A 25,661-nucleotide genomic window follows, 5' to 3' on the forward strand; every position below is an offset into this window, starting at 1 on the left:
CAGGGCAACATACAATAGTGAACAGCTGAGGTGTTTAAAAAATCAAAGCTATGCTGAAAAAATGACTCAACACATTGAATCCAATGATTTATATGGTTCACTACTTAATTAAATTAAAAACACCAAATGTTGTTTTTTTAAGTCAGAACCACCAAACAATGCATGCAGTAAAAACTTGAGTCTAAAGAACTTCTGGTAAAAGACAATTGATTTCATTTTGTTCATCTAAATTATTTCATAGATAATAAACAAGTAATAAAGTAAAGTGCTTTGTTCCGCTTTAAACCAAATTGCAATTTTTAACAGCACAGATATTCAAATTGATATCAAGTTGTTAATTAGTGTTGCAAGGCGAACATCATCGCTGTCATTATATTGTTAACAACACCCAACCCTTAGATAGTGGCATGTAGCATTCAGAGTTGTTACTGCGTGTATATGGCCGATTGACTTTATGTGCATTAAATTAAATTCCTATGTCAAAACATCCAGTTTCTAAATGCCAAAAATCTACACTGAAGACAACAAAGCATCATAAATAAATAAACCGCTGTACTTTATACCTGAATGATGATAAACTGAAATTATTTTCAAATGTTAAAGTAAGGCATTTTTGTACGCTAGTGGGCTAAGTCGGTTTAACGTATTTAAGGTTGAAATACAAAATAAAAGGATTACCTTATTGCACCAACGTTTTTGTTTCGGCCAATCACTATTATATTCTGTGCATTATGCTTATTAAATTACGCTTTTTATAACTTTTACAACAAACTAATTGATGATGTCAAATCCAACTGACAAAATGTTCTATGAAAACAAGAATAGTACCGTATAATTTATTCAAAAATAAGCATAAATACATAATTATATTCCATTATAATGCAAAATATTTACAACGGATGCATAATATCAGTCCATTTAATGTAAATGATAACTATTTAGCAGGACAGGAGTTCCTCAAGTTGTTTCACCACACCATATCTTAACGAATTCTGAAATAAAGAAATATTTAATAACAAACATATTTTCTTGACCAGATTATATCAAACTAGTTCATAAATATATACTTAGTGGAGTATCATAGACAATGAAATGTTAAAGCTAGCCTTCCTAATACTTTATTGGCCAAAAGTTTTACTTTGAAACTGACCCGCCATGTATCCGATGTAATAATCATGGTAATTTGTAAAATACTCGGATGAAATTAAAATCGTTGACTTCGTGCAGCATAATGAAACTTTCAAATGTTCCTCATCCTAAACCTTTACTCCAATATCTTTATTGCTGATTTTGACGTCCACATGGACATCATCTGTTTTAACATAATGACATAGCTCATCAACTTTACAACAACTCAGATTGTTTTGTCGTAACCATAAACATCAGCGTGTTCATTACAGTAATTGCATTTAAAATCGCTACTCTAAAACATACATAGTTCATTGGCCCGTTCCAATCGAGATTAGCTTATTTGATCGTAATGAATTAACTTTAAATATTAACTCAAATGGTGTCATAGTTCATTGTCCCGCTCCTGTCGACAAAGACATGTTTCATTTTGATGCCCTCACATAAAACCTTTACTCCAATACCTTTAAAGTCGATTTTTATCACAATGACATAACATAAAACCTTGACTCCATACCTTCATAATTGATTTTACCATCCTCATCGACATCAGCTTCTTTCATCATATCGTCCAGCTCCTTGTCAGTCAATGCTTCACCTAACTTCTTCATTGCAATTCTGAAATTGCAGTATTCGTTTTATTGTTGGCATCTTTATTTAAATCACTAATAGGACGCGTTAAAATTCTTAGAGTGTATGGCTTTATTGCGAACAGTTGGATTATCCAGATTTTCTTGATGAACATAAAACTATTATCTTGGTTTGTATTTTACTATATTCATCTAAACAATCGAAACAAAGTTTTTCATACATTGCCATTTTAGTTCCGATTTTTTTTTCAAAAACATTCCAATCGATGATTGATATCTTAAAAGAATGGTTGCGAATGACTGTGACCAATGTAACTAACTACATGTATATCTAATGGCAATAACAGGGACCAGTTGTCGTTTGATCCAACGGTGTCCGTGCTTAAACGAAGATATAGAAGTTTTAATATCTCATTGTTTAAGATATCATCACGGTTGGCCAAATCTTAACTGGAAGAAAAAATAAACAAAATTTATCTTTCAACTCATTTCAATCCCAGCAACAGGAGAAATCACCTTAATTCCTGCTCGTCAATGTATCCATTTCCATCCTTATCAAACGTCCGGAATGCTGAGCGTACAGTGTCTTGATTGTTGGTGAAATCTGCTTCATCTGAGGCAAGAGGAATAATGACATTTCCCTTCTGTTAAAGTCCGATAATAATTATACTTGCAAATAGTACATTGTTCTCGAAGATGAATTGAGGCCCAGTTGAGAAACAGTTCAATAGATAAAACGGTTCCTTTTATTTACCTATATAAATGTTAAAAGCTGTTTAGCAAGAAAAATGCTATAGCACGTTCAAAACACAATCATGATGGTGTTTAGCGAATAATAAAAATTTGTAACGGGTGGGTGACGGATTTCGTGTCTAAGATTTGCAATAATACACGAACACATTTGAAAAAATAGGTTAGATATTATTTATAGTATATAATTGAAACAGCAACTGTTGTTTTTTGGCACATTGAATAAATAGGAATACAAAAGAGATTGTACTACATACTCAGTTTAGTCCTCTCTGCTTGCATAAATTTGTAAAATTCTTGAAACTCGATCCTGCCATTTTCTGAAAATTTAATCAAAGTGTCATATTTGATAGAACAACTCAGTCAGAAATTATATGGAATATTCTAAAGAATACCACAGAATCTAATATAAAAAGCCTTAATAGTGATGCATAAACCATTTAATACAATAACACCGATACATTTTATTTTGCCGGTATTGTTATTCATCCAGTAAGTTAAACTATATTATAATTTGGATTTTCATACATTGTATTTTCACGAGGCTCCAAATTTCACGAACAATATTAAGCATTACACAATAAAGAACATTATTTTATTCCGCTGACAAAAAACTTAAAAAACGAGAAATGGTTAATCATGAATTATTTTTTTTCAATTTCCTTAAACCGTATCAAATCTCTTTAAAAGGACAATATTGAACAATCAATACCAAAAAAAAGAACTGTGTGTTTAACTTGTTCCTGTACAACGGGACTTAAGATCGTCCAAAAAAGTGGGGCCTTCACTCAAATATGTCCCAGTAAGCAGAGCTAAACATATCTCAGGTTCGTCCTGTATAATTATAAAGCAAATGTCTTCGAAGTCAAAAACCAAAATATAAAAATGAATATTTTTGTTTCGTTGATTTTAAGTTCTTTCTATGACAAAAGCACTGCATAATTGATAGCAAAATTGTACCAAAGTGGCATAAGCGAAAAGCTGTTAAATCGATTTTTATGTTACTTTAAAATAAATAGCTTCAAATTTCTACTTCAAAGACTTAAACAGAATATGCATAAAAAGACTTAACCAATTAATTGAAACAACCAACAAGAAGTTGTAAGTAAGTGGCCTCCCTGAGATATTGATTTCTTTATGAATGTATAATATACGCTCGAGGAAATTATGCGCAGATGCCTGTTTGCAATAATGATAGTGTCAATAGCGAACAACTTCTATCTCTGCTTATATATCTAACCTTAATTACAACTTGTTCCTTTCACACCTCGAATACATGTAGTTAACATTTTATTATTGTCAACGACACGCGCTTCTTTGGTTTTTCAATCAAATAATGGGGATTCTTTTACACACATGGGATATTACACCGCCTGCGGAAGCGATGTTTCTTTAACTCAAAACCTATTGTTACTTGATTGCAGACAAATAACATACATTTACATTTTCATAGGTATTGGAAGCTTTGGTTAATCGGAAGATATTAAGCAATTGCAATATAGAGTAATGCCTAAAACATAATGATTAAGTGCGAGTTAAGTTTGATACCATTTGTGTCCAAGGCACTCATGGCGTCAGTTATCTCTTGTTCTGAAGGTGACATCCCAAGAAACCTCATCGCCTTGCCCAGCTCCTGCAGTGATATGGACCGATCGTTGTTTGTGTCAAACAATCGGAACAACTCACGTATTTCTGCAAACATTATGGGCCAATGTAAGCATTAAATGAAAGACAATATTGTTCAAAAAATACAGTTTAGTGGTGTTATAATATTTCTGGATGACAATGTATTTTGGTTATAATACTATATTGAAATATATGGAAGTAAACGGCGATACCTAATATGTATTAGTGAAATAACGTATGTCATGCTGTTCAACTACTACTGCATTTACAGAACATTGCAGTCATGAAAAACACATTGCTCTGAAGATTTTGGTATCTTTAAATATGTGCAATTGCAAATAGATATGCTGTGTGTGAAGCCAGGTATAAAACGTTTGTAAATGATTTGGTATGGTCAAGTTAGCCAAAGTCAAATACTTACCATCAACCAATGAAATCATTTAAATGAGCAAACTAGCTTATAATTTAACCGGTGGACATATTATCAAATTTCTATTACTACTTGAGTTAAAATAAATCCAGTGGAACTATAACTTTAATTTTAAAATTCATTGTAAGGTAGTTTCAATATGACTTGGAATTGCAGTCAATAATGACAGATGTACCTTTATGCATCTAACCCTTTAAGATGTGATTAAACAAACTGCTACATTAAGCCAGGATGTAGCCAATTGCATTGACACAGTCTAACTTGATAACACTTTATAGCAGCATACAAGATGTATACAATTGGCAGCTCTATATCATTTATTATGATAAGTTGAGTTGAGTTGAGTTGACCTTATGCATGAATATGTATGAACATTATTGCAATATCATATATGCATGTGTCTTTCAAGACGGTGCATTTTGTATAGACATACTCGTTTTTGAAGTTTCGATTCATTCAATTAATATTGAATACGTAAGTGAAAAACAACACAAAAAACAATAACAAACTATCATTTGTTAGCCAAAAAGTACACTTAACTAACACTGTAGGATTGTGATATCATTATTTTCTATTTGAAACCTTCATTTGTAACAGCAATACAGTTCCTGAATGCGTTTGACTATGAAATGCATCATAAACACAAAATTCCTCGCAATTTTATACAGCGCAGAAAAACTGAGGAGGCAAAACAATAATAACGGCATGAGAAAACACATGCATACCGAAATAATAACGGTATGAGAAAACACATGCATACCGAAACAATAACGGTATGAGAAAACACATGCATACCGAAATAATAACGGTATGAGAAAACACATGCATACCGAAACAATAACGGTATGAGAAAACACATGCATACCGAAATAATAACGGTATAAGAAAACACATGCATACCGAAACAATAACGGTATGAGAAAACACATGCATACCGGAAAAAAAAAACGGTATGAGAAAACACATGCATACCGAAATAATAACGGTATGAGAAAACACATGCATACCGAAACAATAACGGTATGAGAAAACACATGCATACCGAAAAAAATAACGGTATGAGAAAACACATGCATGCCGAAATAATAACGGTATGAGAAAACACATGCATACCGAAACAATAACGTTATGAGAAAACACATGCATACCGAAACAATAACGGTATGAGAAAACATATGCATACGTTATAAATATGAGAACCAGTTCCTTTAATGTAGATGCAAACTACATTTAAAAATGCACTCAAGTAGAACGTTTAGGTGTCTTTTTGATTGTCGTTTGAAATTATCTAGACAAGTCATGTACTTAAAAGCAGATTGAAATATAGAACAGAAAAGAAATGAGCAGCAAAACGGGCAAGTATAAAAAGAAACTACTACAACAGCCACAACATAACAACAACAACGACAACAAATGACAAATTAATACATGGTGTTTACAATTATTTATAAACTTGCCGGAATCAAAAATCTTTTCCACATCGTGTCTTGAGCATACGCTGGCTGCATGGAAGAATATGTTGCTTATTTTATAAATACATAACTTGTACATTTACTTATATTACCAGAACATAATCAAACGCGAAACACAATTGTCAATAAAATTACGCATACAAAAATATAATTATAACACATAATTTTAGGATCCTAATAACTATAACAGTTTATTTCCGTTTAATATAAGGATATATCAGTGATAGAAATAAGATATATTACTGTCTCAGCAGTATATATTCCAAATTTGTTTTCAAATTTCAGCCCGCCTTAGTTCTAAATTAAACGGCTCTGACACGTTTAAATTATGTCATTTCTGAAAGTTATCTTTTATAAGTGAACTCATTTTCAATAAAATGATTAATTTTATCAACAATGCTATAAACGCTGTCTTAACTAAGTGATGCTGTTATAAAAAAAATCATGCACGGTCAGTTTTATGGACTGAATCTGTCAGAAAAACCTCGATAGCTGTAATTATTTGGCAATGACAGTTTCTTAAGTATATCGCTCTAGCTTTTACAGTTTATTCTGCCGTCATATTTATATTATGTGCCTTCTGATGTTCTCTTTTCCAAAATATATTTGTTGGTAAGATAAAAGCACAGTTAGACACTTTTTACAGACTCTATATACAAACAATGTGATTACCTTTATCCATCGTTGTTTCACCATCTTCTTGTTTAGGTTTCTTGTTGCATGCCTGAAAGATAAAAAAGTATTTCAAGCACAATATTGATTAGATTTTACAAATCAGTGTAAGCTTAACATTAACTGTTTATTATTTTAGCCATGGTATACTGTTTCTGTGGTTGTTATTGCTGTTTGCCTTGCTTTCTTTTTTACTCCGAATATTGTCAGATGAGTCTTCGAATCGGTTTTGTATAATCTCTATCGCATACCAACGTAGCCTGAACTTCTTTGTAAAACATTTTCATGCAACATATTGATTAAAAACAAAGAAAGGTTAGAAATAACAGTCAGATATTTAAATATACACTCTTAATCCCAAATAAGATAACCTTAATTAATACTGTTGTTAAAATTTACTTTAAAGGATGAATAAATATCGAAAATAATGGTTGCTATGATGGATACCGTGTTAAATTTGAAAGAAAGGTTCAGAAAGTCGATCAATGTAAATCTTTTAGGACCCACCAGTCATTTGATATTTTTGCGTTTTCACCTATTAGATTCACGGTTGCAATCCTGTTTTAAGGTATTAATATTTCCAATAAAATGCATTATTTAGTAAGTAGTTAATGGATAATCACTCAAAGTATGTGTTTGTTATACATGTGTATGTATTAATTTAAAACACGAGTTTCTCTTTAAGGTATTGACATTGTCCATAACGATAGGTTTTCTAAAATGTCAAAATATCTTCAAATTCTTACTTCGAATCATTTTTGAACGCGAAAGTGGTATTTATCGAACCTTTTTGTTTGTCAGAAAAAAACTTTTTGTTCATCCCAAAGACAAACGCAAGTTCGTCCGTTTCAATGGAAATTACAAGGACATGTCCAGTAGCCAAACTTATAGCAATGACCACTATAAAGGCACTAGGCTAACAGAAACTGAATGAAAAAAACATACAAACAACACATACAGACGACACATTCACTAACGAGTCTGTATGATAACACTTCAGGTTACTGCCTTAGGTTGGTCAGAATATCAGGGAATCATCGATTGGTTAAACTAGTTTATGAGTCCTCAACATCATACTTCAACTTAAGGTCATCTACGTTTAATTTAAAGTAATGTCAATTATAAGACTTCGTATGATATGACCAGATCTTCGGTTAGAAAAGAAACACAGAACATTTGAGGCTAAATTTCTGTTCATTTTCAAGAATAATGTTCTAATACATTTTGCATTAATAGAAAACAAAAACAGATACCAGTAAGCGAAAACCAATCACACTAGTCTAAACATCTACTTGAACATGGAAAAGAAATATTTACACAATAACACTGCTACTACATATTATGTATGTGGTACACACAACAAGCTTGTTATTAATGTAAAGTTTAACTTCAGGAAGTTCACAACAATTACAGTCATCCAACCAGAATTATTGTTCTATATAATGAACCGGACTACTAACATCAACAAGGATTGCCATGTTTAATGAGCTGCGTAACATGCTAACGTTTGATCTCCATTACACGTTGATTAATGTTTAACAGCATGTTTCCCTTGGGAAATAATACCGCGATGATAAATTACGGGTTTTGTTTTCAAGTTACCAGAAATGAAGATATGATTACAAAATTATACAGTGAGATTGACAAACCCGTATCATTCTCTCAGTAGTTGTGGAGACATTTATCAAACTGTTGAAATGAATTTATAAATGTTGAAAATCTCTTAAATGTATCAATTGCTCTCCAGCTATTTGACAAAAGGTTAAAATATGTGTACCACTCTTAAATTCTGATTGGATCACTTGACCGGTGAAAACAAATTGACAATTAAGTTACTAAAGAAACCAGCCCAATGTTCGCGTTGAAACGTCACGAATGAGAATTTCCTAATTACAAAATGGTTATATCACGTCACAGTTCATTTTTTCTACAGATAAAAACATGCTTCAGTTACTCGGTATGACTACCATTTAAGTATTACATTATTGTGATTAATATTATCTTAATCTCACGCGAGATATATATTCATATATTACAATCACTTGCAATAGGCGGTTCATTGGTTAGAAAATTTATTTCTTTTCCAAGAAACGTTAATCAATTCAAATGATATAAATAATGCACCTATAATGCAAAATGGCATGTTCTGTCTATATAAATTTCGATTAAACTCTCATCAGCTACCTATGTTTCACACATTGTATGTATAAATATGTAATCAATTACATAGGTAATACGTTATATGGATTTTGAACGGTGGCATACAGGTGACGTACGTGTTATATATTTTTATCTCGTTTAAACGACTTAGTAATTCGTCCAAATGACTAAGTATCTCGTTAAAACAAGTTATTTTTTCGTTTAACCAATTTACGTATCTCGTTAAAACCAGTTAGTAATTCGTTAAAATGACTAAATATCTTGTTTAAACGACGTATCTTGTAAAACAACTTACCTATGTTGTTAAAACGATTAATGTATCTTGTTAAAACGACTTACGTATCTCGTAAAAACGGAGAATCGGCTTATCAGAAATAATAATAGCACTCAAATTTGCGACATTGTTAACATAGCTGAGGCAAGAGCTGATCTTATTACAAAATACTTTAAAGAGGGACTTATATTCTGATTGGTCAATTCTGTCGTTTTAATGAGTAACGTCGGTCGTTCGAACAATATAATAAGCCGTTTACTGTAAATAAGCTGTGTAAAAGGCCAGTATTTGATCTCAAAATATATACACTGTTACCGTAATAGTTTATAGAGCGCAAGTTTACTCGCTCATTGATTATGAATCTTGAGAAGAATGCTTGATAGTTCTCAAGGGGATAATTAAAATCATGTATAATTAGCGCAACATAACTCAAATTGAAGCACTTGGCCTTCGGAATTATACTGGTTAATCATTAATGAAATACGTCTGAGAGAAAATAGAACGCCTTATTTAGTAAAGAATGAATTATAAACATTTGAAAATTTCTCTAGCATAATTAACATTCAGAGCGTCGGATTTCACCGGCATATAATAGGTCATAACTTGACAAATAATTAATATAGAGTGATACACCCGTCAATGCACCACCGATAAAGTTATTGGGATGTTAAAGCAAACCCATTTTGGTACTTGATATTGTTATTGAACCAATGGCTGTTCTATAAGCAGACTAGATTAATTAATAAAATAAGTGAGTCATTTGAAGGCTTAATTTTGATTTACCATCAAGTTTCAAATCAATTTGAAATTAAGTCGTGAATAATTAAAACTAATGGAGTGATTCATTATTATCTGGGGTACAAACTTGAAATCAGTGACGAGGCCTTGATATTTATAATCACAGGGCTTTGAAACAATTTTAATCAGGTCATCATTGATATCACGTTACGTGTCAAACACTTGGCACTTTTCTGCAAAACTACAATTCACTTTTCATTCATATTGTGTTATGGTATATGATAAAAAGAAACAAAAATGTTTGTTACAGTGTCAGATTGCAATAGATTTCAACTCGTGATCACCAAAGGAGAACATTTCAATCGTGTCACACCACTCGTAGAATATATATTTTAGACTTTATCGTATGAATATTTTACGGTCTTACACGAAAACAAACATTTATCATATTTATAAGTTTAACTAAATAAAAAAGCAAACATTTACATAAGAAGAGGAAGAGGAAGTGAAAAAGACTACACCATATTTTGCGATGTGCATCTGGTGGGGATCAAACACGTGAACAAACCTTTGCCCCAGATGTTCAGTCGGTTAAATTATTGATTAGTTCACTCATTCATGTCAGTATAAAGTAGCACAGAAGCTAATATCTTGAAACAAACCAGTATATCTAGAGCTACGTTTTTCAGCATCAATAAGCATTAAATGGTGTATGTTTAAGGTTAAATAAGAGTATACCAACACTGAACTTATTCACTTGTATATAGACTTGTGTTCTGTTTCGATGTTTAAAATTTAATAAGATTAAACCAACATTGAAACAATATTCGGGTTCGAGCTTCGATCTCAACCGATATGGTTTCCTTTGCCACGTATATCCCGTACCTTCATATTCTCAATAATAAAGTTCAATTGGCTACTATTTGATACCGTTGTACGATATAAACCAATATTATTTTTTTTTAATTAAAATGCAACTCAAGACTTTAATTGAATGTTTTGTGTGCAAATTCCTGAGATCTTGTCTCATTACCTTATTGCAATGATATGAATAATTAAATTGCTGATAGAGAAAGTATATATAATATCGCAATGAAATAAATATTATTTTGAGCCGGTATAATCGGCCAGCAATTAAATATCAAAATTGATCTGACACGTCTACACTCTAACATGACACTCATTGTAAACACCACTTTTAAGTGTGCTTTGTTTTATAGACTATAGACGCCACACTGTTTTATTGATGGTTCTTAACGATTCGTTCAAGTAACATTGCAGGTTATTGCTTAAACTTGCTGTATCGTGCCAATTAATTCGAATTTTCACAACAAAAATCAGTTCGATGCTTTTGATATTTTAATTTATTTTAGCTTAATGTTTAACTGTATTCTTAAATTATTATTTTGATCATGTTTCAGAATCTAAAAAAAATGCATAAAATCTGGGCGCATATGAGCTCGGGTGTTGCAAGTGGGTTTCTTCCGCGAACCACTCTGTCATCTGACATTTCAAAAACTACTCCACAATTCTTGTAAAATAATTAAAAAAGTGTGAAAGGATAGCACAACCAGTTGTTCAGGTTAAGTATATCTCTGACTCTGAATAAGAAAATGAAATTATATATGTATCGTCATTTTTGGTTTTACTTTGCAGTAAAATACACCCACAATGACATCAAAAATCGAGGATGTCAAGATATGTCTTGATGATTGAAATGAAGGACTATAAAACTTGAGACATGAATCTGGATATATTGAATCTTAAAGTTTTAAACAAAGCTCTTTCTTGGGCAGCATTTTGATTACCTCCAAATTTATGATTTTGAATGTTTGTTATAAATTCAATATGTTGGCCACTCTGTCATCAATACAAGAGTAAAACAATCGAAAGTGCATGGCCAGATCCAATATCCAATATCGTGCTTAAAGACACAAGCATCCGACATTGAAGTTAAGTACTTACTTTGTTATTGTTAATCAGAAATTTGATTTAGAGTCATGACACATATATAAATATGATCTACACAGTGCATGCTCGGCAAGTACAACAGTAAATACTCTGCAATAACGAAAGTAATTCTGCACTACAAATTGAATAAAACTATGTATATTAATAAGAAATTTTCATTATATTTACTTTCATCCTGCGGATATTTGGTCCTGGTGCAATGAACACTAGAATAGGGTAGGTATTTGAAATTTTGATACCCTAGCCCATTCGGGCCACCCTCACCCTCTTTCTCATAGTGCACTTTTCATGTCAATATGGTCGATAAAATATACAAACATTGCACCGTGTTAGCATACGATCTACGATAAGCCAATGAAGGCCCTCCATATTACGTTAGGGGCATGTTTGTTCCTTGACCAACGTTGGAAATAATATGTATATCACCATCAAAATCCTAGGTATTTGTGTAATAGCTTGTAAAGACAGTTTTCTACACCCCGTTTCAACTGTCATGTAGACGATATGTAACGAAACTCTGTTACAAAGATAATACTTAGAATATAAAAATGGTCGGAAAAATATCTTAAATTAAAAACTTACTTCAAACAAATAGGTGATGGATTGATCACTTAGGATTATTGTTTTACAAAATTTAGAACACCAACTTTAAAAGGCATGTTCTAACATACAACAATCGATAAAACATGTATATCAAACTATAAATAAAACAATAGAAACTACAGACACAAGCCCATTTAAACAACACCTGACCGATCAAACACAAAGCATACTTATACTGGTGATAAATTTAACAGTATTTATTCAATAAAATATTATTAAACAATACATTAAAACGTCATACATACCATAACGAGTTATCCAAGATCGCACAAATGTTAATGCTTTACTATGATTTTAACCTTCCATTAAATCCTTAAATAGCTCTAGATTTCCAGTGTGAACTGTTAACATTTGAATCGCATGCACCCAGAAGGATAAACCTGTGTATTGATTTTAAGGAAACAACTAAGCTTTGCCCCTGACTGTCACTTAAATTATCCATTCAACTCCTCAATTCGCCATAGGACGTTTATTTTAGTTAATTTTGCCCTCAAACGTCTATTCTCAAACTATGTTTACTCGTTTTAACTAGTGTGAACTATTCGTCTTAACGCCCATGATGACACGTTTCAATTCGTTTGCAAGGGAAGCCTGCTAACATCTGAGATACGTAGGAATCATAGATGGTTTTGTTCTTTTCACCAGTCACATGCATTGATATACAGCCTCAACAACAACGTGTTCTGAAATGTTGTTGTACAAGAAAACAAAACACCTTTCAGCCCTAGTTTGGGCAACATACTTTCCTATTATTATTTATGTGATTTCAATAAAGGAAAAAAAGTAAAAGTTGTTTTAAGAGGGTTAATTATGTTGATTCATGAGATTAACATGCTTTCGACTACATTGTTATTTAGTTTAATAGTTGTTTTGTAGTATACATATTCTGTTCAAAAAGATATGGGATAAGGACGTATTTGCTAATCAAAGTCTTCAAATTAATTTGTTGATTAATTGGATTATTACCATGTGATTTATTTACTGTTTGAAAGACTAGATTGATAACATATTCTTCAAACACTACACTTACTTTTTAAAGCTGAAATTTTCGTCCAACACTGTGGACATCATCAGAGCAACTGGCCTGACTATCGCTCACTCGCAGCTCTGACACTCGGGACTTCCCGCCGAATTTCCGTAATCCGGCGAAAAGTGGGTTGTAAATCCCAGAAAGGAAGGCTCCCTCGTCCCGGTTCATAACTGCCCCCTCAGTTTTGATGCAGATAGCCTCCTTCGTTTTTCGCACTCTCCAGTCTGATTCTCTCTCTATTACGCGTGCCCCCTCCCAGTCTATTTCATGATTATTTATGTTCTGGTGATCTGTGATTGCACTTTTTTCTATTGTCGATTCTGATTGTTTTCTAGTTGATCTAGTAAATGCCTTATTTGAGTTTGTTTCACAATCTTTTTTGTGTTCATTCAGTCTTATTCCAAATTTTCGCCCCGATTCTCCCACGTAGACTTTATCACAATTTTTACAAGGTATTTTGTAAATTACTTCTGCTTTCTCTGTTGTTTCCTGTTTGTCCTTGGGGTGCACTAAGATGTTGCGTAGTGTCTGATGTGGGCGCATGGCCGTGGCGACTCGATGTTTATTAAACACCCGGCTCACTGCTTCAGATAGCCCTTTCACATACGGAATAACCACCATCCCTTTCGAGAAGCCATTGCAACTGCTCCGGTGACATGTAAACCAACCTTGTGGAAACGCTACGTAGATGACATTAGAGAAGATTCAGAGAGGACAACTACAGAACCTCACTGACCACCTCAACACTGTAGACGTTACCAATAACATCAAGTTCACCCACGAAGAAGAAAGCAACGGGGCCATTCCATTCTTGGATACTCTCATCACCAGGAAGGAAGATGGTAGTATCAAACTGCTAGTATATAGAAAGAAAACCCACATGGACCAATACCTGAATTTTTCATCCCACCACCCATTACAGCACAAGCTGAGCGTGGTCAGAACTCTATTAGACAGGTGCTACAACCTCGTCACCGAAACTGAAGATAGAGATAAAGAGGAAGAACATGTAAAACGAGCTTTAGGCCAGTGTGGGTACCCTGATTGGACAATAAAGAGGGTTAAGACCGAGATTTTGAAAAGAAAAAATGAAAACAAGGACAAGAAAAAGTGAAACATACAGATAGAGACAATAAATCGAAAGGGATGGTGGTTATTCCGTATGTGAAAGGGCTATCTGAAGCAGTGAGCCGGGTGTTTAATAAACATCGAGTCGCCACGGCCATGCGCCCACATCAGACACTACGCAACATCTTAGTGCACCCCAAGGACAAACAGGAAACAACAGAGAAAGCAGAAGTAATTTACAAAATACCTTGTAAAAATTGTGATAAAGTCTACGTGGGAGAATCGGGGCGAAAATTTGGAATAAGACTGAATGAACACAAAAAAGATTGTGAAACAAACTCAAATAAGGCATTTACTAGATCAACTAGAAAACAATCAGAATCGACAATAGAAAAAAGTGCAATCACAGATCACCAGAACATAAATAATCATGAAATAGACTGGGAGGGGGCACGCGTAATAGAGAGAGAATCAGACTGGAGAGTGCGAAAAACGAAGGAGGCTATCTGCATCAAAACTGAGGGGGAAGTTATGAACCGGGACGAGGGGGCCTTCCTTTCTGGGATTTACAACCCACTTTTCGCCGGATTACGGAAATTCGGCGGGAAGTCCCGAGTGTCAGAGCTGCGAGTGAGCGATAGTCAGGCCAGTTGCTCTGATGATGTCCACAGTGTTGGACGAAAATTTCAGCTTTAAAAAGTAAGTGTAGTGTTTGAAGAATATGTTATCAATCTATTGGATTTACCTACACAATGAACTCATTCAAGAATGTTTGAAAGACTTTTTAATAGTTTATATTCGTATGATGCAATAGAGTCTAAACCAGACGCAATGTTTAAGCACCCGATGCACAACGTTATTATTTTGAACACATCAAAATTGCTTTGCATGTGTACACTTGGATCAAGCAAGCATGATTTTAATCATGAACTATCTATAGCCCAAACGTTCATAATTACATGTGTGTCAAGTTGATACCAGGCTAGAACGAACCTTAGTTGTATACTTACCAAATCAATTTATCATGTATACTTGAAAGACTCGTTTATTGGGTCGCCTTATATTAATTACTTTGTCTGGCATTGTCGTCCGTGCGGCCATCAATGGCGACGGCATCATACTTTTGTTCCACGTCAATTTCTTGTTGTGAATCATTTCAAAATGATTTTTATCAATGACATTTTTGTTCATAATAGCTTATTTGTCTCCGATAATCCATTTAAACGCTACTTTTCGGCTTCTTGGCTTGCACCAGTAGGTTTCATTGTTTTATTAAAATATCAATATAAGAGTTGATATTTGACTTGGAATATTTTAGGAAACTGACTACAATTAACTTGAATGGACTAATGACTTAAGATGTTTAATGAATACCAAGGTCTTGGTTTTATAAGCTTACGTAAGTACTTCAGCCGGATAATAAATAAGCAACGTTTTTGAGGCAACCTGATTGAATTGGTATTATTACTCTTTTATTGGATAATATAATTTGAAGCGGGAAAATATTTGCTCTTCTTAGATTGTTCGCAGAATTGGTCCATTTAAGTTTATCCGTGCAAATTGTTTATATGTACCTAAAACTCTTTTTACACTAGAGTGTGGAAGCTTTCCAGTTCACATTTGTTTTTAGGCGATCCCGCTGACAGCTAAAGTCCGATTTACACAATCACTTTTTCAATAGTCTCTAAAAGTAGTTTAATGACAATCCAGGGAAATATGGCATTTTTAAATGAGTTGGTTATTACTGTTGTATAGGGTAATGGAGGGAAACAACAAAAAGTTAAAAATGTTTTATTAACAAACAAAATTAACTGAAACAGCAAAATATTCAGGAGGATAGTCTTTATTGAATTTTCATCAGTTTATAGACTCTCATGTACAGAAACAAGCTATCAGGTTTTCTTACTTCAAAGAAAAGGAAATGCGTATACTGATAATACAGATAAAAACTGATTATCTTTGTTTTGAAAATAACCATGTTGTAAATACATGCAGTTTTGTAAACAGAATCAGTTATTATGTTATGAATGTTTACTATACTATGCTGTCCAACCAATAGTCATGAATTAATTAACTTGTGTTTATTATGAATAGAAGAATGTCTAATGTGTCTGCATCGGCTGAATGATTTGAAATATCAACGTTTCTTTTTGGAATTGCACTTGAACCGATGACCTTTCTTATGGGACCATCTCGAATATGCAACATAACATTTAATATGTTCCGTTATATTTAAGTATCAACATGCTTATATGTTCAATTATTTAAATTGATCTGGTGTCGAGGCTGTTTAAAACTACCACAATCTTAATGGTTACGCTCAATGTTTATGGTTGATTTTAAAATTTAAGGCATTCTTAGGGAGGATTAAAATTTTCATTTGTAATACATATGCTGATATACTGATTTTTGAGTTGAGCTAAAGCTTAAATGACTTGTGTATTGTGGTATCTTGATTTGAAAAATATATTACTTAAACCATATACGTTAGCGCATATTCTTCAATTAATTTATTTGTACTATACGAACTACGTATAATAAGCTCACTGAAGACTCCATATGTTAAACTATGTGAACTAGTGTCAATAAGAAATCACAGGGGATTCAACACGTCTTGGAGGCCTAAACCTCACATTGGTAACGACATTTATAACCAATCATATGAAATACATTATAGTATCAAGTTAAAGTGTTTCTACAAGCTTCAAATAAAAAATAAACTTTCACAAGTTAACAACTTTGTGAAAGCTATCATTGTTAACTTTCAAATATTTTCTACTCTGTAAATTTCATATATACTCGTACATATTGATCTTTGAAGTATTTCAAATAAGATTTCAGACAACTGTTGTAGCTATATTTGATGTATTTAAATATAAGTTTATCATAAAATAGTTCACATTTGAATGGAAAAATTAACAACAATCTTGTTAATTACGTCGTTAACTAAAATAGTGTTGTGAACAATCGCCTCATTATGTTTTTGTTTCGAATAATACAATTATTGTCTGAGTGTATATTTATGTCAGATAATATACTTAAGTATTTAATTTTGAAGGAAAGTATGCAAACATCGTACATTTATTTCCCTTCGAACACAAAAACAGTCCATGTTAGAGCTAAACCAGAATGTGAAATTATTCGGTTGCATACAAATGCTATAATTTTGCAGTATTTGGGACAATTGCAGGCAGTAAACATAATAAAGTATTATATTACGAATGTGTTTAAATGCAATAACGTTAAAACCAATTGCAATGCATTAATTAATTAGTCTTTATCATTCAATAGTGTCTTATTGTCGTGTATGATGCTAAATACCAAAAATTCCTTTAGGAACTGCAATTGACCTTTCTAATGCAGTCTCGTCAGATATGTCACTGCTAAATGCCATTTAAGATGCCTTGTTATTATGATTTATTATTCAAAGGTAATTTAAGTTGCTTAATTAGATTGAGCTAGTATCGATATCAATTATAAAATGATAGAACCTAAGCGGCCTAAAATTAAACCGTGATCCTGTTTAATGACGATCAATGATGCAGGCCAAAAATGCACTTGACGAAAAAGCACCGACGCCAAATAGGCACTCAACGAGAAACACAGGTGAAATAGGTACTCAATGAAAGAATACAATCTAAATAGGCTGATAGCGAGAGACAGGCTCTCGACGGGTGAAACACAAACCAAACATGCACACAGCGGCAGAAACACGGAAAAAGGACACTCAATAACAAATACACATGCCAGACGTGCACTAAAAGAGAAAATATCAGGGTGAACATGAACTCAATGAGTAAAATACAGGCCAAATAGACACTAAACAAAAGGAACACAGGATAAGAAAATCCCCCAGATTAAACAGGCACTAAACGACATAGAAACGGCATTTCAAGACAACAAACACACATCAAATATTAAAGGGTTATTGCCAATCATGGTTGGGGTATAGCCAAGTACGACCAGTAAATAGAAATACCGGGAGGTTCAAAAATTTGCGAGCGTGCTTTCATGTACCTAGTTGATATTAGAGATTCCGCCTTACACAGTCAGTGGAAACTCAGTAAGTATTCACTGAAAGGTCAACAGTTTCCGAGCGCGTTTTATTCAACATAGTTGATGTTGCCTTTTACATTTGTATTTCACTACATAGAGTGTTTCTAGTATTCGACATACATAATAAATGTAGCATATTATTGAAAGTTGTCAAACTTGCTACTGTTTTATAACTTATTCAGACAAACATTGTGACCACGTTTGACCACGGAATTTCATAGAAAAGGTGCCCTTCAGAGTGTCAACAAGTTGGTTTTTTAACGTGTATACATAATTTCGACCAAAGTGACTGACATTCAAGCTTGATTTACCTTTTTTAAACAAACGAAAATATTGAAGAAAGTTGAGAAGGAATTGAGACTTCTGAATTCTTCACGCGCTGTTTTACATATTTGACTCAGTCATCTAGCATTTGAGCTCGCATGACGCTGTTCAAAATTGACTTATATCTACTGTATAAAAGAGAATACTAAGTTCTGTAAAACAAAAGGTTCTTTGACACTCGAGCAAAAAGTTTGGTGCTGGAAAATTGTTAAATCAGGCAAAGTGTTGTCCATGTCATCGGTGAACATACAATAGCTAACAATGACCGGGTTTTACAATTGTAAAGAAGAATTTATGTCATGTTAGAGAGAAATGTTTTACAGCATCTGTATATGTCGTAGGTACTGTTGTCTAAAGTGGTATACATCAAATTCAGACATGTTATTTGCTTGCATGTCAATTGTTTTTATTTGCAATTAAATAAAAAGCCGATATAAATCAATTAGTAACTAAATGCCCCAAACTCCAAATTGAACAAAGACAGCCACCATCAACAAATCAGCCATCTATTTTGACGAAACAGATAATAAACTGTGCAACAAAGACCAAAAATCATCGTTGATAGATATCGAACACCGGTTGCCATGTAAACAATTATTAATGGAATGTAAATGTCTCTTTGAAAAATACACGTAAGGCAATAAAACACACAATACGTTTGCACGGAAGAAGACTACTTTGATATCTGTTTCAGTGAAAAATATGAGTCCACTGGTAGATAAACCATACTAGATCTCAATCCCACACTTCCCTCAACATTTAACAGTAGGAACACACTTATTAAGCTGTATACCTTTCCGAATATCTAGTGGATGCTTGAACATTCGAACATGACTTCATTGGACCTTCCGTGTTGTAATGCTTGACCCGTCGTGATCAAATGTGGTACTGGACAATATTTAATTATAGAAAACTTCTTTATCATGAACGATGAAGTTAAGTTTTAAGTGTTAATGTTTGATTATTAAAAGAATGTACTTCTTGTTTCATAAAAAGAGAAACCGCAAGAAATGTTATGACGGTAGTGAAGCAGATGCTCTGCTGAATTGTTCACGATAACTTCGTTGCATGTTTGAACAAATGACATAGCTTTTGATAGGATATAACCCAAGGTCAAATTTGACCTTCACTGTATAATAAAAAGATAGCGTTTCATGGCATCGTGTTTAATAGGATTGGTTAAAATGTTAAATAAAACGTGTTTTATTAGGCATTGTTGGCCTTGCAACCGGACGACGAGCAAAGGGAAATGGCAAAAGCTCGCAGTGACTGGCGTGTACAATTGTGAGAGAATTCAAAGCTCCGTTAAAAAGGTGTGGTGTTAACGGAATTAACATCTTTAACCAGAAATTAATATGTTGTACGTACACTTTTGTACACTATCGGATGAGGTATTAAACCCCTTTCAATTTTATAAAAGGTTCAAGCAAAAGCAATTCATATAACTGTTGAAAGAAGTCAGAGGTCGTGGTTACAGAAATTGGATTCCAACCTGTTAAACTCATCATAGCACCGACATCTAAACAAAAGGATTTACTAATAAGTTTATAGCTTGAGATTGTTACTACAGGATTATCATGTCTGCGATACATTGCATGCGACAGTTAACAGATAAAACCTTTGCTCAGACTTGTTGTTTCTCTGCATGTATCTTGTATCTGCAATGATGTGCAATTTAATGGAAATCCAATGTCACACAATATGCCGCAATCTCCATGAAGCAAAAACAGCTGCCATCACCGATGAAACAGCCTCTATATATCGACGAGCAAGATAATAAACTGGATATTTCTTTTAATGTGTTAAATTGTATGAATTGAAATATTTCTTATTATGAGGGAAGATTATATACGCTTTTCAAGAATATGAAAATCATTAATAAAATATTTAGGTATAAATGTTACTTTGCTTGGTATGTATATGTTGTTCTAACTGTTTGAACAAACGAATTACATCACAAAGGAGAAAAAAGCAAAGCACAATGCATAACAAATATGGCTAGCAGATATCTATCTCATGCAAACACATATTAGTGAAATGCAATTCAGCTTCGAAATAAAAGGCCTATGAAAAAATACGCATGTAATCCAGCGTATAGATAAGGCATTTCCCTGAAACGTAAAGCAAATTGAATGCATGCGCATCATGTTTCTATACAAAGTGAACAATTCTCTATTTACTTCCAGCATCGATTTGGTATTAAGCAAATAATTGATATAAATTACTGTGAACAAACACATTTGTTTTTACATTGTAAGAGCCCGTAAGAGCTTGCCGGTGCTCGCACGACTAATGCAGGGGTGTCGCACGGTCAACGTACGCTGTCCGTACGATACTGAGGACACCGGGTGGGGAATTTGAGATGTCCGCACGGAGCCTGCAGGGCGTAACGTTTGTCGTAGGAGCTTTTTACGCCATCATTGAGGATTCAATACTATATAAACCGGCTCCGCGTGACTTGTCCGCGGTGTCCGTGCGGATATCCTACGACTGCTTATCCAAAAGATCCCGTAGGCATATGACTTAAAGGTACGATAATACGTAGATCGTACGGATTTCAAAAAGTTGGTAGGAATCGTAAGGATATTTGACTGAGGTATGTTGTCTTCTAAAGTGATTTGATTGAAAGATATTTCTTACAAGCCACCAGTGGTTGTGAATCCCCATTTTGGAAACACAATGTTCGTGTTTTTTAATGATGTTAACATTTCACACTGTTTCGGTGGCGGCGTTAACCGATAAAACAGCAGTATGTTCAACATTGAATCATTGTTATACTCAATTCTATGTAAGCTTTCGCATTTCTCACGTCAATATGTATGCGAAAAGCTTCAGAAACAAGCTCAGTAGCAAAACGTTAAAACATAAACCCGGTTTAATAGCAGCTTACAGTAATGCTGATCGTCTATTCAAATGGGAAAATTTAATAAAATTTGAGATGGTACTGGTGGATTAAATAGATTCAAGTATAAGTTACAATGTCACGTACGAACACCTAAACATTTTTCGTATTATAATCATATTCCGTTTTGTTTAATTCAAAATTTATAAAATCTGCAAACTATTACCTGTTTTCGTAAAGCATGGCAAAGACAATCCATGTTATCCAAATCTATTTCCAAATAAGTCTGGTTTCGTACATGTTTGTTCACAACATTTAAGACAAATATTCTCGTCAGAATAGAGAAAATTCTAATTTATACCTAGAAGAAACAATCTGAATATACAAGTTGAGATATAACTGTTCTGAGTTATGTTTCTATATTGAGCTGAATATTATCGCATAATGAAGCATTGCAAACAACTGCGTTCTATTCATACGGCAACCTATTATATAATTCTAGTAGTGGAAAATAGAAACAGCTAACGCTCAGAATTATTATTCAGAGGTTTCGATGCTTTATCTTGTTTCAAGGTTTATTGGCAATTAAATGGAAATATTCTCTGTCAACAAATTAGTTACTAAACGCCACAATATTCCATAGAGGAACAGCCATGGTAAGTGGGATTCGAGCGATTGTTTAGTAACGTTGTGTGACATTCAGCAGATATATTGACATTTACAATTTTTCCACTCTTACTAATTGACATGCACAACATTTTGGAAACGTTTACCAATATTTATCTACTCCTCAATGTTCCGTTGTGTTATAAAGTTGAAACTACACAGGTTTAAACTAGCAGGGTTGTTCTCCTTTTCTCTCTCTCTCTCTCTCTCTCTCTATATATATATATATATATATATATATATATATATATAGCCAACACTAGAAAGACTGATATTATTTTATGTATTTCATTGGTGTATCGCTTGTTTCTATGACCTTTATGCATTTAAAACATAGTTTCGACACTGTTTTTATCATGAGTAGACAATTTGAATGCATATAACTAATGCCAGCTCTACATAGGTAGGATTGATTTCACCGTGCCTTCGTGGGGAAAGAAGAACTTGGCAAATATTCAATACTCAGCAAAATAAAACCACAGAGTTACAATGTCTTATTAAAAGCATTGAATACGAAATTTAGGACAGAACCGTAAATCAAAGCTTTTGTTTTGCTCTTAGAATACTTCTTTTTAGGTATAGCATACAGATATAATATTGAGATTTTAAGAATACCCTTTCTATTGAGATTTTATAACAAAACCTGTTTTCATCAAATGTAAGATATTTATTCCTCGTGTATATGAAGTCAACTGGGCAGTTTAAATACATTAAGGCAGAAACACAACCATTGCTTACAATAACAGGAAGCACATAAAAATAGATAGTTGTCTTCAATTGTTTATATGCATAGCGATTGCGTTCTGTTAAGGTTAAACCCATAGGTGGCAATATCAGTCAGAAATGGTGAAAATTATTTGCTTTAGGATATACTTAAGACATTGGTGCGTTGTAACCAAAGAATGGCATGACGTGATTTTTATAGTGTTAAATCCGTGTACAAAAATACATTTAAATCAATTGTACCTGTCATAAGTTATATCCCAGACGGCGTTTTTTGCAAATTCTAAGTTGAAAAGGGAACGGAAATAATTAATAATTTGTTGCCGAAGTCGAACTTGACCTTTATTTCACTGTGTTCACTGTTAATGTGTACGATAAACACGATAAATCCGTCTTTTCCATGAGTTAATTTCCGGAGGAAATAAAAAGCTACATACACACCGACCTACCGCATGCTAATTTGAAAAGGGGTCAAAATTGATGGTTTGTATAAAAAGTCCAACTTGACATCTACTTTGTTGTGTTAAACTTGTGTACACACGTATTTGAATCCGTTGCCCCTTTATGAGAGAAAAGGTAGGTTTCTTGTGGATAAAATTTGTCTTGCACAATAAGAATGGGTTTTTTTCTGTTGATCAAATTGCATTAAACTGTCCAAAACAAAGTCAGCAAAATGTATCCGTTTAAAAATGCGGCCTAAATATCCTCAAGTTGATGCCGACTTCGACATGGCTTGTAGTTTTAAGAGTACAATTATCACTAATTTTGGAGCAATTGTGACGTTGAAAATTCATTAACTAGTTTAAACCGCGCCTGTTTCACTGACCGTTCCGATGCTTTAACTCATTCAGTTGCTAATAAATATAGTTTATACATGTGTGGATATGTCTGTGGTGTTTTGTACGTTGTGCGTTTCTCGTTTCGTATGAGCGTATATTTGATATTATGTCTTTAAACATGTTTATCTTTATTGTTTGCTACTGAGCTTGTCATAATATCCTTCAATGTGATATCCTTTAAGGAGCAAACACGATTTAATCTTTATAAGTTTGTTATGAGTTTTTGCAAAGTTCCTTTGCAAGTATGTCTGTTTATTTTTTTATTAAAGTTCCATTAATCAAAGTTGTTTTCAAAGTTATAAAATATTACTTCAACAGATTTGTTTCACTTTGACGTAACATAATTTTGATCATCACCACATGACACGCGTCAATGAAAACTCAGTTAAAAATCACCGGGAGGTTTACAGCATTCAGTTGCGCTAAATTTCTCTAATTTGATGTTACTATATTTATTGTTTTCTACATAGAATGATTCTCGTATACGACATACGGAAGATATTGCTACCGGATTATAATGAATTGAGGCAAACATTGTGACCGCGTTTGATCGGAATCGTGTGGAAAATTATCCATCCGGATTGTCAAAAAGATGAATCTATTAGTGAGACGTGTAAGCTTTCTTTTGACTGAAGTGACCCGCATTCCTTGTCTCAAAGCAAACGAAAAAAATAATGAAATGGAGAAGCAGATGGGACTTCTGAATTCTTCACGCGGAAATTTGCATACTTGAAAAATTCTTGAAGTTTTATGAAATCAAGTTCCCTGAAGCCTTGAACGAACATGATATTCGTATCCACCAAGTCATCAGGCAAGTATTGACCCTGTTGATCGGTTGAGGGACAATAGTTCACCATAACTGGAAGGTGCTCTCTCAATACTGATGTGAGGTAGAGCTAGAAATAATCATTATCGGCTTTAATACCATTTTATGTCCGGTTTTGTTCAGCACATTTTTAATACTTGTATATTATCAAATAAGACTTTAGAATTGTGTTTTCCTGTTTAGAGCTAGTAACACAAAAAGCCACATATGTATTACCAGTGAAAGAAGTCCTGGTGACCAATATGGTAACCTCTACAATGGAACGGACTAAACCCTGCAATAAAGTGTTAAAGAAATGTTAAGTAATAAGATTCTTGTTACATCCCATTACCATGTACGATGATATTATGTATCCAAAGCCCTGTAAGAGACAGTCAATAGTTAGAAGTAAATTCATCGGCTTGTATGTAAATCATCGCTTGGGCTTATTTGCAATTTAATGGAAATACTCTGTCAGGCAATAAGTTACTATATGCCACAATCCCCACGTTGGACAGCAACAGCCATAATTAACAAAACAGCCTAACTACTCGTATTTTGACGCGAACGATAATGTTTTGCTTTGATATGAACGTTGTGTGTCTTACCAGTAAGGGATAATGGCACGACTGCTTTAATCTGTTTATAACATATTATAATATTAGGACAAGAAAAAAACTAATACGTCTACTTTTCTGTGTCGATAGTTTTATTGTTTTAAAATTACAAGCAATATATGTTCTTTGCAAATATTTATATAACCTAGGAAACATTCATTTCGGCTTCTTAAATATATCACGTCCAGGCCTCATCCATACAAATTTACTTTTGTAACATTTCTGCCTTATTCCCAGATGGAAATGATATTCCTTAATTCACATAAATAAGTGGGTT

The 25,661-nt window shown here is 33.4% G+C and overlaps 1 protein-coding gene across 4 annotated transcripts in view; it reads right to left on the reverse strand.

The window, feature by feature from the left end:
• Nucleotides 1-870: 870 nt before the first annotated feature.
• LOC128206642 (neo-calmodulin-like) overlaps nt 871-25,661 on the reverse strand; it is a 44,742-nt gene continuing 19,951 nt past the window's right edge. For 2 of the 4 annotated variants that reach the window (XM_052909231.1, XM_052909232.1), the window contains exons 2-8: nt 6,669-6,720; nt 5,982-6,026; nt 4,017-4,160; nt 2,726-2,788; nt 2,235-2,331; nt 1,646-1,746; nt 871-992 (exon numbers count right to left, since the gene is read on the reverse strand). In XM_052909231.1, coding sequence (XP_052765191.1) covers nt 958-992; nt 1,646-1,746; nt 2,235-2,331; nt 2,726-2,788; nt 4,017-4,160; nt 5,982-6,026; nt 6,669-6,720 — 537 coding nt within the window. In that variant the 3' untranslated portion in view covers nt 871-957. Of the gene's footprint in view, nt 993-1,645; nt 1,747-2,234; nt 2,332-2,725; nt 2,789-4,016; nt 4,161-5,981; nt 6,027-6,668; nt 6,721-21,960; nt 22,179-25,661 lie in introns of those variants that run through there. The other 2 variants (XM_052909230.1, XM_052909233.1) reach the window with 2 other exon arrangements.

This window comes from Mya arenaria, chromosome 10, assembly GCF_026914265.1.
Source record: "Mya arenaria isolate MELC-2E11 chromosome 10, ASM2691426v1".
NCBI classification, from domain to species: Eukaryota; Metazoa; Mollusca; class Bivalvia; order Myida; family Myidae; genus Mya; species Mya arenaria.